Source organism: Protomyctophum parallelum, assembly GCF_964188405.1.
Source record: "Protomyctophum parallelum genome assembly, chromosome: 4".
Classification (NCBI taxonomy): domain Eukaryota; kingdom Metazoa; phylum Chordata; class Actinopteri; order Myctophiformes; family Myctophidae; genus Protomyctophum; species Protomyctophum parallelum.
In genome coordinates, this window is record NC_139700.1 from 51,215,453 (window position 1) to 51,229,759 (window position 14,307).

At 45.8% G+C, this 14,307-nt stretch overlaps 1 protein-coding gene across 1 annotated transcript in view; it reads left to right on the top strand.

Moving 5' to 3' along the window:
* Positions 1-317: 317 nt before the first annotated feature.
* The window catches only part of LOC310857256 (DNA topoisomerase I, mitochondrial), a gene marked incomplete at both ends in the record, with an annotated part of 64,467 nt that continues 50,477 nt past the window's right edge, over positions 318-14,307 (top strand). Inside the window, 5 exons of the mRNA XM_083762866.1 lie at positions 318-328; positions 1,440-1,616; positions 2,857-2,935; positions 4,925-5,130; positions 8,700-8,815. Of these exons, the coding sequence (XP_083618992.1) occupies positions 318-328; positions 1,440-1,616; positions 2,857-2,935; positions 4,925-5,130; positions 8,700-8,815 (589 nt within the window). The remainder of the gene's footprint in view (positions 329-1,439; positions 1,617-2,856; positions 2,936-4,924; positions 5,131-8,699; positions 8,816-14,307) is intronic.

Genomic DNA, 14,307 nt, shown 5'->3' on the forward strand with positions numbered 1-14,307 from the left:
CCATGTGGGATTTGTTTAAAAAGAACAAACGTCTAATAAAAATATCTCACGAAACCACCGTGGCCTCTGAAATATTAAATAACCTTTTTTATAAATTGACCTTTTTCAAACTAAACTTTTGGAAGCATGTCTGCTTTTCATCTCAAAAGCAGCACTTAGGAAAGGCTGCCGTACTGTACTGTACTGTACTGTACTGTACTGTACTGTACTGTACTGTACTGTACTGTACTGTACTGTACTGTACTGTACTGTACTGTACTGTACTGTACTGTACTGTACTGTACTGTACTGTACTGTACTGTACTGTACTGTACGAGATGCCACGAGCGTAACAGTATCGTGCTGCGGCAGTTGCATCTGACACCGTCGCAAAACGGATTTTGCTTGGGGACTTATTCCTTGAACCCCCTCAAGGACCCCCTGGGGTCCCTGGACCCCCACTTTGAACCCCCTCAAGGACCCCCTGGAGTCCCTGTACCTTGAACCCCCTCAAGGACCCCCTGGGGTCCCTGGACCCCCTCAAAGACCCCCTGGGGTCCCTGGAACCCACTTTGAGAACCTCTGCTCTAGAGACGATGCTTGTGATTCCACCAACGTTTTCCGGCGCGCCCTCCCAGCTCTGTGAAATGTACTTCCCATCACAAGTCAATTCTCAGCGAGAACCTTTAGATATTGAAAAATAGCAGATCTACAAGCTCATAGCGCACCACCGAGTGGCGCGCTATGAGCTTGTAGGTCTGCTATTTTAGTAAAATCATGAAAATGTGGCTCAATCTTTGAATATATATATATATATATATATATATATATATATATTATTTCAGGGTGAGTGTTTTTAACTCAAATCTTTGCTTCTGAGAGGTTCCTGGAATAACATATTTTCAGATGGGGGTCGGTGGCCAATTACATATCATTTTTGGAGTCCTTGACATGAAATATTGACCACCACTGATACAGAAACATGAGGTATTTCAGAAAACCGTCAGGATTTAGAAGACATTTTTTTTTAGATTTCGACGTCGGGGCCAAGATATTGACATCATCAACCGGTCTTTATAGTATCTGAACTTGTGTGAAGTAAACATTTTTGTAAATGGGAGAGGACCACTTTGAGTTCAACACAGGGTTTTAATCCATTTTAAATGGGAGAGGACCACTTTCTGAGTTCAACACAGGGTTTGAATCCATTTTGGGGCCGGAACCCCTTTTGGTGTTGGCATTACGTTATGCTTTAGCTATTGAAAAATAGCAGACCTACAAGCTCATAGCGCGCCACTCGGTGGCGCGCTATGAGCTTGTAGGTCTGCTATTTTTGAAAAATCGAAGAACGACTGACATAGAAACATAGCTTTTTCAGAAAACTGTCAGGATGAAGAAGATATTTTTTAGAATCTGATCTCAGGTCAGAACGGGTTAACCTTGATTTTTTTACCCTCTAGTTCGGCGTCAAAGCAGGAATCGGGCGACGACGACTTCGCTGTGAAGAAGACGAAGACGAGAAGGATAAAGGACGAGACGGACGACGAACTGTTCGCCGTGACGTCTAAGACACACAAGAGGAAGAGGACGAAGGAGGAACCGTCCGAACCCATCTCCATCTCTAATGCTTCCCCTACGTAAGAACCTACCGCTATTCTCTGTTCATACTCCTATTTTAGAGCCGAATAAAATTCGGTTCGGCAATGTGACGTCATTTGAGGTTCGGGGGGGGGGGGGGGGGTACCGTCCCAAAGTCGGCTCTTCGGTGCTACTGAAAATTTCTGACGAGCCGAAATCATTTCGGCACTACAGCGGTACAATAGAGCACCGAAGTCTGACGTCACTTTCAGTAGAGGGCGTCAGTCCCCAGGTTCATGTATTTGTTTCGTTGCATTGAAATCCCCATTGAGGCGATTTTGGATCGCCTCATATAACAACTGTGTTTGAAAAATAAACATGTCACCCCGGCCGCTTCACTCATATGGATATGAAGAATCAACTGACTGAGAGAAAACGCTAATGTTACTGCTACTGAATTAGTTAGATTCGCTAGAAGCAGACTGTATCATATATGAGTGACTGACTGTTGCAAACGATACAGAGACACCTCCCTAACAATAACGCAGAGACAGCTTGTTTATTTTTGGACCACAACGCTTATAGTAGACGATATTAAGATCACCCCATGTTATTCTCCATAGAGAAATTACTTCCGTGAACCAGGGGAATCGTCGGGATGAGCGAGTTACGTCAGGACTTCGGTGCTCTATAGGGGTATATGAATCGGCCCTAATGCTTCCCCTATGTAAGAACCTTTGAGCTCTGTCCCACGAATGTCACCAGTAAAACTGGCGGCTTATTTTCATTGTGGTCCCAAAAAGTAAATGCATGTATTGTGTGGACCAGTGTTTTCCTCGACTAAAACTACGACGAGAAAATGTTCAGTGAAATGTTTTCACTGAGGAAAACTAAATGGAAACAGAATGAAAACTAAGCTACGATGACTAAAACTGGGACTAAATATACTGACAATTTCGTCAACAAAAACTAGACTAAAATGTTAGGAAGGGACTAGTGGACAAGAGATCCAGTATAAGTCATTTTACACTTGCATGCTGAAAATAGCCGATCTACAAGCTCAAAACGCTGCTATTTTCAGCTAGTGTAAAAACAGTCATTATGACGGCATCAAGGACGGCCAGAATACATTTTAGTCGACTAAATCAGCCGTAGATTTAGTCGACTGAAACTATACTTTAACACTAAAACATTCCAGGGTGACTAAAAATGTGACTACAACTAAATAGAAACTATTGAAGACATCCAAAATCAAACTTTGCTGTGAAAAACAACACTCTGCTGGTGTCTGGTTCTCAGCTCCAAGGAGAAACGGAAGGGTCGGCAGGTTGAGCCAGAAGACGGAGAGCCTACCAAGAAGAAGAAGAAGAAGGAAAAGGTATGTTTGACCAGACGGTAACGCCTCCCACCCTTACAGTATATATTAACTAGGGCCGGGACTAATTACGATTAATTATGATTAATTAACTACAGAAAAATTAATGCATTAAAAAAATTAACGCATTTTAATCGCACTATTTTTTTCACCGCGGAACGTTGTCACTGGACAGTTTTCAGACGGACCTGCGCACCAAGTATCCGTGTCCTCTTCAGACAATAACACCACCAGACACCGCAGACAGTTCACCAGACTGGGGGAAGCCGCTGAGATCACTTTGCTTGTCCCCGTGGATTGGAAATAGGATTTAAAAGGCTATCCGATGGTAGCGTGGATTACAGCACAGTTGTGTGCAATTATTCAATAAAGGATTATTACCCCTATTACTACAAAAACAATGTTTTATTGCTTAAACTTATGTATTCACTATTCATTGATTCACTAGTATACCAAAATCCATTTGAAAAAATTGCTTTCTCACTGTTCTCGGGTCAAATAATGATATGCGATTAAAATGCGATTAATCTAGATTAATTCATCGCAAAGCCTCTGATTAATTAGATTTTTTTTTTTAATCGAGTCCCAGCTCTAATAATTAACCCATTCAGGCCTGACGTCGACATATATAAAATGTCTTCTAAATCATGACGGTTTTCTGAGAAACCTCATGTTTCTATGTCAGTGGTTCTCCAACATTTTCATGTCAAGGACCCCCAAATATATTGTATATGTACCGGTATTTGGCCTCTGACCCCAATCTGAAAAATAAAATGTTCGCTCTGAAATGAATATTGCAAATTTGCGACACATTTTCACGATTTTTCAAAAAAGTTGCAGATCTACAAGCTCATAGCACAGCACCGAGTGCCGCACTATGAGCTTGTAGATCTGCTATTTGTAAATGGCTAAAGCATAACATAACGCTTAAAACACCAAAAAGGGTTCCCGCCCCAAAACTGGTAAACTACGCCTTGCAGCCGTACCCAAAGACTCATCCTATGTAACTTGTCTTAGATAGTATTTTATGTAGACGTACAGTAGCACTTGACTATAGTATATATGCATAGTCCATTATATAGATATTCCACTGTTCTTAGCATACGATTCGCGTATGATTCATGATGACCTTTTTAACCCATTCTGACCTGAGATCAGATTCATACGAGTTTTCCACTGGACACACACTGGTCTGATTAACCCATTCTGACCTGAGATCAGATTCTAAATTTTCAAAAAATAGCAGACCTACAAGCTCGTATCGCGCCACTCGGTGGCGCGATATGAGCTTGTAGATCTGCTATTTTTCATTGATGCCAACACCAAAATGGGTGCCCGGTCAGAATGGGTTAATGTATTACCTTTGTGTTCCTGCTTACTGTAAATGGCTCTGGATTACACACCAGGACTCTGTTTTATGGGGGGTTTTTTTCACTGACCGTTCACTTGATTTATAGTGCAATTTCAACGTTGAAATAAAGCCTACGTTTTCATTATAAATACATTTACAGTGTTAGCAGACTTGCCGGTTCATATACTATTGATTTTGTGTCTCGTTCAGTGTAGTTTAAAAGCTACAGAAAAGCGTATCTGTACACGTTTTGTAAATGGAATCGTATAGTAAATATCCTAAATCTGCTGCTGGAACCTGACAAAGCAAACAGGTTAGCGCCACCAGGTGATCACCTCTGACAAAGAAAATGTATTCACAGACTATGCTTTTCAAAAACAAATAAGCAAATAAACTTTTTGGTGTTTTAAGCATTAGGTTATGCTTTAGCTATTGAAACATAGCAGATCTACAAGCTCATACGAGCTTGTAGGTCTGCTATTTTTGAAAAATCGAAGAACCACTGACATAGAAACATAGCTTTTTCAGAAAACTGTCGCGATGTAGAAGACATTTTTAGAATCTGGTCAAAATCTTTGAATATATATTCTTTCAAAGTGAATGTTTTTAACTTAAATGGGTCTAAAATGGGTTAACAACAGACGTCTTCTTCGGTGAAGAAGGAGGAAGCTGAGGACCGGCACGTCTCCAAAAAGCCCAAGAGGACCAAGGAGAGGAAGGAGGAGGGAGGAGGCGAGGAGCCGGTCTCTGGAAGACCCAAACCCAAGAAGACCAAGGAGGAGATCGCTGACGCCAAACAGCTGAAGATCCAGAAGAAGGAAGAGGAGGAGAAGAACCGCTGGAGATGGTGGGGACACACGCATGCACGCATACACACACACGCACGCACACATGCATACACGCACATGCGCGCACAGTTTTTATTGTACTTGTGAGGACATCTTGCATTTTAGGACGGACATTTTTTTTAAACCGTCTAAAAGCCAAGTGGGAAACTTAATGCGGCCCTCAGGTTAATGTCAGATATAGAAGTCTGATATATATAATATTGTTTTCAGCTGTTATACAATTCCACAACATGCAAACATGACCCGCTTCAATTACTTCAATATAAATTAGAAAAGCTCATTGCTTCAACAGAAAAGTATAATTAAAGGCATTTGACATTACATGAAAATGTAATTTTTTTTAGGATTTCAATTACAAAATTGCATTTATTTTCTCCAAGATTTCTATTTGAATATAGCAACAAAAAAAGCCGATCTACAAGCTCAAAACGCGCCGCGCTGCACCGCGTTTTGAGCTTGTAGATCGGCTGTTTTTTTTGCTACGACAGTAATATATGGCCCTAGGGAGTGAGTGGCTCTCTCTCCATGGTCAAAGTTGCCCTCCCCTGATCTAAAGCCAAAGATGGCAGCTCTACAAAGCTCGCGGCTCACGGTGTATTGATCATCACGGCTCACGGTGTATTGATCATCACAGCTCACGGTGTATTGATCATCACAGCTCACGGTGTATTGATCATCACAGCTCACGGTGTATTGATCATCACGGCTCACGGTGTATTGATCATCACGGCTCACGGTGTATTGATCATCACGGCTCACAGTGTATTGATCATCACGGCTCACGGTGTATTGATCATCACAGCTCACGGTGTATTGATCATCACAGCTCACGGTGTATTGATCATCACAGCTCACGGTGTATTGATCATCACAGCTCACGGTGTATTGATCATCACAGCTCACGGTGTATTGATCATCACAGCTCACGGTGTATTGATCATCACAGCTCACGGTGTATTGATCATCACAGCTCACGGTGTATTGATCATCACAGCTCACGGTGTATTGATCATCACAGCTCACGGTGTATTGATCATCACAGCTCACGGTGTATTGATCATCACAGCTCACGGTGTATTGATCATCACAGCTCACGGTGTATTGATCATCACAGCTCACGGTGTATTGATCATCACAGCTCACGGTGTATTGATCATCACAGCTCACGGTGTATTGATCATCACAGCTCACGGTGTATTGATCATCACGGCTCACGGTGTATTGATCATCACAGCTCACGGTGTATTGATCATCACAGCTCACGGTGTATTGATCATCACAGCTCACGGTGTATTGATCATCACAGCTCACGGTGTATTGATCATCACAGCTCACGGTGTATTGATCATCACAGCTCACGGTGTATTGATCATCACAGCTCACGGTGTATTGATCATCACAGCTCACGGTGTATTGATCATCACAGCTCACGGTGTATTGATCATCACGGCTCACGGTGTATTGATCATCACGGCTCACGGTGTATTGATCATCACAGCTCACGGTGTATTGATCATCACAGCTCACGGTGTATTGATCATCACAGCTCACGGTGTATTGATCATCACAGCTCACGGTGTATTGATCATCACAGCTCACGGTGTATTGATCATCACGGCTCACGGTGTATTGATCATCACAGCTCACGGTGTATTGATCATCACAGCTCACGGTGTATTGATCATCACAGCTCACGGTTTATTGATCATCACAGCTCACGGTGTATTGATCACAGCTCACGGTGTATTGATCATCACAGCTCACGGTGTATTGATCATCACAGCTCACGGTGTATTGATCATCACAGCTCACGGTGTATTGATCATCACAGCTCACGGTGTATTGATCATCACAGCTCACGGTGTATTGATCATCACAGCTCACGGTGTATTGATCATCACAGCTCACGGTGTATTGATCATCACGGCTCACGGTGTATTGATCATCACAGCTCACGGTGTATTGATCATCACAGCTCACGGTGTATTGATCATCACAGCTCACGGTGTATTGATCATCACAGCTCACGGTGTATTGATCATCACAGCTCACGGTGTATTGATCATCACAGCTCACGGTGTATTGATCATCACAGCTCACGGTGTATTGATCATCACAGCTCACGGTGTATTGATCATCACAGCTCACGGTGTATTGATCATCACAGCTCACGGTGTATTGATCATCACAGCTCACGGTGTATTGATCATCACAGCTCACGGTGTATTGATCACAGCTCACGGTGTATTGATCACAGCTCACAGTGTATTGATCACAGCTCACGGTGTATTGATCACAGCTCACAGTGTATTGATCACAGCTCACGGTGTATTGATCACAGCTCACGGTGTATTGATCATCACAGCTCACGGTGTATTGATCACAGCTCACGGTGTATTGATCACAGCTCACAGTGTATTGATCACAGCTCACGGTGTATTGATCACAGCTCACAGTGTATTGATCACAGCTCACGGTGTATTGATCACAGCTCACGGTGTATTGATCACAGCTCACGGTGTATTGATCACAGCTCACGGTGTATTGATCACAGCTCACGGTGTATTGATCACAGCTCACAGTGTATTGATCACAGCTCACAGTGTATTGATCACAGCTCACAGTGTATTGATCACAGCTCACGGTGTATTGATCACAGCTCACAGTGTATTGATCACAGCTCACGGTGTATTGATCACAGCTCACGGTGTATTGATCATCACAGCTCACAGTGTATTGATCACAGCTCACGGTGTATTGATCACAGCTCACGGTGTATTGATCACAGCTCACAGTGTATTGATCACAGCTCACGGTGTATTGATCACAGCTCACAGTGTATTGATCACAGCTCACGGTGTATTGATCACAGCTCACGGTGTATTGATCACAGCTCACGGTGTATTGATCATCACGGCTCACGGTGTATTGATCATCACAGCTCACGGTGTATTGATCATCACAGCTCACGGTGTATTGATCATCACAGCTCACGGTGTATTGATCATCACAGCTCACGGTGTATTGATCACAGCTCACGGTGTATTGATCATCACAGCTCACGGTGTATTGATCATCACAGCTCACGGTGTATTGATCATCACAGCTCACGGTGTATTGATCATCACAGCTCACGGTGTATTGATCACAGCTCACGGTGTATTGATCATCACAGCTCACGGTGTATTGATCATCACAGCTCACGGTGTATTGATCACGGCACACAACCGTAGAAGTGTAAATCAGCTGTTCCTCCCAACCCCAGTACAGTGCCTGATCCTATAACTATAATCCCCCATCTGAATCTTTTTCCTAATCTTCCTCATTTTCTAAAAAAGAAAACCAACCCAAAGCATAATAACCATAAAACGACCATGTCTCTTGTGAGGTCCAGTGACATTGTCGTAACAAGGCTCTCAAAATCTGCTATACTTGTGGGGATGTACGCACACACGCGCACACACACACACTTAGGTGTGCACACACACACACACACACACACACACACACACACACACACACACACACACACACAGATTATCGCTCTCTCTCTCTCCCTCTCTCTCAGGTGGGAGGAGGAGAAGTATGAAGATGGGGTTAAGTGGAAGTATCTGGAGCACAAAGGGCCGTGCTTCCCCCCCGAGTACCAGCCGCTGCCCAAGAACGTCCGCTTCCTCTACAACGGTCAGTGACTCCTCCTCTTCCTCCCTCTACAACGGTCAGTGACTCCTCCTCTTCCTCCCTCTACAACGGTCAGTGACTCCTCCTCTTCCTCCCTCTACAACGGTCAGTGACTCCTCCTCTTCCTTCCTCTACAACGGTCAGTGACTCCTCCTCTTCCTTCCTCTACAACGGTCAGTGACTCCTCCTCTTCCTTCCTCTACAACGGTCAGTGACTCCTCCCCTTCCTTCCTCTACAACGGTCAGTGACTCCTCCCCTTCCTTCCTCTACAACGGTCAGTGACTCCTCCTCTTCCTTCCTCTACAACGGTCAGTGACTCCTCCTCTTCCTTCCTCTACAACGGTCAGTGACTCCTCCTCTTCCTTCCTCTACAACGGTCAGTGACTCCTCCTCTTCCTCCATCTACAACGGTCAGTGACTCCTCCTCTTCCTTCCTCTACAACGGTCAGTGACTCCTCCTCTTCCTTCCTCTACAACGGTCAGTGACTCCTCCTCTTCCTTCCTCTACAACGGTCAGTGACTCCTCCTCTTCCTTCCTCTACAACGGTCAGTGACTCCTCCTCTTCCTTCCTCTACAACGGTCAGTGACTCCTCCTCTTCCTTCCTCTACAACGGTCAGTGACTCCTCCTCTTCCTCCCTCTACAACGGTCAGTGACTCCTCCCCTTCCTTCCTCTACAACGGTCAGTGACTCCTCCTCTTCCTTCCTCTACAACGGTCAGTGACTCCTCCTCTTCCTCCCTCTACAACGGTCAGTGACTCCTCCTCTTCCTCCCTCTACAACGGTCAGTGACTCCTCCTCTTCCTTCCTCTACAACGGTCAGTGACTCCTCCTCTTCCTTCCTCTACAACGGTCAGTGACTCCTCCTCTTCCTCCCTCTACAACGGTCAGTGACTCCTCCTCTTCCTTCCTCTACAACGGTCAGTGACTCCTCCTCTTCCTCCCTCTACAACGGTCAGTGACTCCTCCCCTTCCTTCCTCTACAACGGTCAGTGACTCCTCCTCTTCCTCCCTCTACAACGGTCAGTGACTCCTCCCCTTCCTTCCTCTACAACGGTCAGTGACTCCTCCTCTTCCTCCCTCTACAACGGTCAGTGACTCCTCCTCTTCCTCCCTCTACAACGGTCAGTGACTCCTCCTCTTCCTTCCTCTACAACGGTCAGTGACTCCTCCTCTTCCTCCCTCTACAACGGTCAGTGACTCCTCCTCTTCCTCCCTCTACAACGGTCAGTGACTCCTCCTCTTCCTCCCTCTACAACGGTCAGTGACTCCTCCTCTTCCTTCCTCTACAACGGTCAGTGACTCCTCCTCTTCCTTCCTCTACAACGGTCAGTGACTCCTCCTCTTCCTCCCTCTACAACGGTCAGTGACTCCTCCTCTTCCTTCCTCTACAACGGTCAGTGACTCCTCCTCTTCCTTCCTCTACAACGGTCAGTGACTCCTCCTCTTCCTCCCTCTACAACGGTCAGTGACTCCTCCTCTTCCTCCCTCTACAACGGTCAGTGACTCCTCCTCTTCCTTCCTCTACAACGGTCAGTGACTCCTCCTCTTCCTTCCTCTACAACGGTCAGTGACTCCTCCTCTTCCTCCCTCTACAACGGTCAGTGACTCCTCCTCTTCCTCCCTCTACAACGGTCAGTGACTCCTCCTCTTCCTTCCTCTACAACGGTCAGTGACTCCTCCTCTTCCTCCCTCTACAACGGTCAGTGACTCCTCCTCTTCCTCCCTCTACAACGGTCAGTGACTCCTCCTCTTCCTTCCTCTACAACGGTCAGTGACTCCTCCTCTTCCTCCCTCTACAACGGTCAGTGACTCCTCCTCTTCCTTCCTCTACAACGGTCAGTGACTCCTCCTCTTCCTCCCTCTACAACGGTCAGTGACTCCTCCTCTTCCTTCCTCTACAACGGTCAGTGACTCCTCCTCTTCCTCCCTCTACAACGGTCAGTGACTCCTCCTCTTCCTTCCTCTACAACGGTCAGTGACTCCTCCTCTTCCTCCCTCTACAACGGTCAGTGACTCCTCCTCTTCCTTCCTCTACAACGGTCAGTGACTCCTCCTCTTCCTCCCTCTACAACGGTCAGTGACTCCTCCTCTTCCTTCCTCTACAACGGTCAGTGACTCCTCCTCTTCCTCCCTCTACAACGGTCAGTGACTCCTCCTCTTCCTTCCTCTACAACGGTCAGTGACTCCTCCTCTTCCTCCCTCTACAACGGTCAGTGACTCCTCCTCTTCCTTCCTCTACAACGGTCAGTGACTCCTCCTCTTCCTTCCTCTACAACGGTCAGTGACTCCTCCTCTTCCTCCCTCTACAACGGTCAGTGACTCCTCCCCTTCCTTCCTCTACAACGGTCAGTGACTCCTCCTCTTCCTTCCTCTACAACGGTCAGTGACTCCTCCTCTTCCTCCCTCTACAACGGTCAGTGACTCCTCCCCTTCCTTCCTCTACAACGGTCAGTGACTCCTCCTCTTCCTTCCTCTACAACGGTCAGTGACTCCTCCTCTTCCTCCCTCTACAACGGTCAGTGACTCCTCCTCTTCCTTCCTCTACAACGGTCAGTGACTCCTCCTCTTCCTTCCTCTACAACGGTCAGTGACTCCTCCCCTTCCTTCCTCTACAACGGTCAGTGACTCCTCCTCTTCCTTCCTCTACAACGGTCAGTGACTCCTCCCCTTCCTTCCTCTACAACGGTCAGTCAACTCGTTGTGTGTCGCTGGTATTTATGGTCCATTAGAACCATGTAAGGCGTGCTTGTCGTGGACGGCTCCCGGCCGTTTGTGCGCTACGTAAGCGTACCATGAGTCAAATTGTCTCGCCGCCACAGGTCACTCTAAGCGACCTCTAAAACGGCAAGATAATTAACCGCTATTACATCCCACGCTTGGAGAAACCCTGCAAGTCATTACAGGATGAATCGTCTCACTCGGACCATTAAACCATTCTGGGGGCGGGAAGGACCCCTTTTGGTGTTTTAACTAAGCATCATGTTATGCTTTAGCTATTGAAAAATAGCAGACCTACAAGCTCGTAGCGCGCCACCGAGTGGTGCGCTACGAGCTTGTAGGTCTGATTTTTTTGTGAAAATGCGGCACAAATCTTTGAATATTATATTCTTTTCTTCTTTCTTTTCTTCTTTCTTTTTAACTTCGACAATCTAAATGGGTTAAACCCACAGCATTCAAGGATGGAATTATTTAAAGAAATCTGTATGCGAGCTCTCATCTGAAGGGCCACACGCTGGTGGTTTGATGGTAGCTCTCATCTGAAGGGCCAGACGCTGGTGGTTTGATGGTAGCTCTCATCTGAAGGGCCAAGCGCTGGTGGTTTGATGGTAGCTCTCATCTGAAGGGCCAAGCGCTGGTGGTTTGATGGTAGTTCTCATCTGAAGGGCCAGACGCTGGTGGTTTGATGGTAGCTCTCATCTGAAGGGCCAAGCGCTGGTGGTTTGATGGTAGCTCTCATCTGAAGGGCCAAACGCTGGCAAAAACTAAAACAAATAAATATCCGTATTGCAGGATTTCACAGATGGGCAGACAGACAAATGGAAGTCTACTGCGGACTCCTTCCTTCTGCAGTAGACTTCCTGCTGTCCTTCATCCTTAACTTAACTTCAAGTTCTGAACTTCTAAAGCACCTTCATTGCAAATGTACTCCTCTCTCTCTTCAACCCCCCTCTCTCTCTCTCTCTCACACACACACACACACACTCTCTCTCTCTCTCTCTAACACACCAACTCAATCACCGTGCTAACAGACTTGGCATAGGCACACATACCCAATCTCACCCTTACAATGTGCAGAGAGTGGATTGGATGGGACTCCGATTGACCACACTGTAATTGTGTTGGCTTCCTGCCTAGCCCCGGACCGCAGTCCATCACAGCCTCCGTCCTATTGGGAGTTGGGTTGATCACTTAATCCGTCTTGTGTGTGTGTGTGTGTGTGTGTGTGTGTGTGTGTGTGCCTGTGTGTGTGTGTGTGTGGTGTGGTGTGTGTGTGTGTGTGTGTGTGTGTGTGTGTGCGTGTTTTGTTGCTGACTCACAGCGGTGGCGTTGAATATAGATCTGTGTCCTTCTCTCCCCAACTCTGAATTTGAGGATTAGTCCGATGGATCCTAGGGGATCTGATGCGGACCGCATGTTTAATGCCCTGTGTGTGTGTGTGTGTGTGTGTGTGTGTGTGTGTGTGTGTGTGTGTGTGTGTGTGTGTGTGTGTGTGTGTGTGTGTGTGTGTGTGTGTGTGTGTGTGTGTGTGTGTGTGTGTGTGTGTGTGTGTGTGTGTGTGTGTGTGTGTGTGTGTGTGTGTGCAAAGTCTTTAATCACCGTGTCGGCAGTAAGGAGGTGTTTCTGGTACTGATTCTTAAATGCTCCTCCGTCCATTTAACTAATTAACTCGTCAATATCTCAAGGACAAACATTACTTTGCACATAAAGCGATGTTGAACAGGTTATCTGTGTGTGTGTGTGTGTGTGTGTGTGTTAGGGGTGTGCTGAAATATTGATATTGCGATATATATCGATACGTCCTCCCGCGATAAATAATCAACATTGATTATTAACCCATTTTGACCTGAGATCAGATTCTAAAAATGTCTTCTACATCCTGACAGTTTTCTGAAAAAGCTATGTTTCTATGTCAGCCGTTCTTTGATTAAAAAAAAAATAGCAGACCTACAAGCTCATAGCGCGCCACTCGCTATGAGCTTGTAGATCTGCTATTTTTCAATAGCTAAAGCATAACATAATGCTATAACACCAAAATGGGTTAAAAATAAATAAAAGATAATGTTGTTCATAATGAAGTGATGAACAACAAGTCCATAAAAGGAGGACATGACCCTCTCTAAAGCCAGTCCCACTCTCTCTCATTACATAGCGACCAGAAGTACTGGATGGTGATTCATTTAGTCCAAACGGCTTTGTGGGAATACAACATGCAGAATGCATTTCCTCAGCAGTGGACAAGTCTAAAAAAAAAAAAAAAAACGCAGCGATTTGACGAGGACATTCTCATCTTCACCGTAAAGGCACTAACCTGACTTTGCCAGATGGAGGCGGTATTGGGTAACCATGTTCCCCAACACCACAACCATCTGGGACCTCTCAGGGAGTTCAGCTAACACCGAACCGCTCCCGGTTCGAACCAATCAGCGTGAGCTAAGGGCGGGATATGTGCGAAACCGGATGTGAAGCTATATAGACACGTCAATATGATTGGTTGTGTTTGCACGCCCACACGGTGATAGACAGACGGTCCCATCCAATCATCTACCAAGTATCTTGAAAAAAAGGAACAGCCCCGTCATCGAATTTGCTTCCGCGATCCCAGATCCCAATAAGCTGTGAAACAAATTTGTGTAGCAAGCTTCTTGGATCTGGCAGCGTCAGGTTATAAAGGCACGCCAAGTGCTGAGTGCCAACCTAACTGAATCTATCAATCTGATTAATAACTTATTAATAATAATCTGATCCCAATAACCCACGACCCTTACTGTCT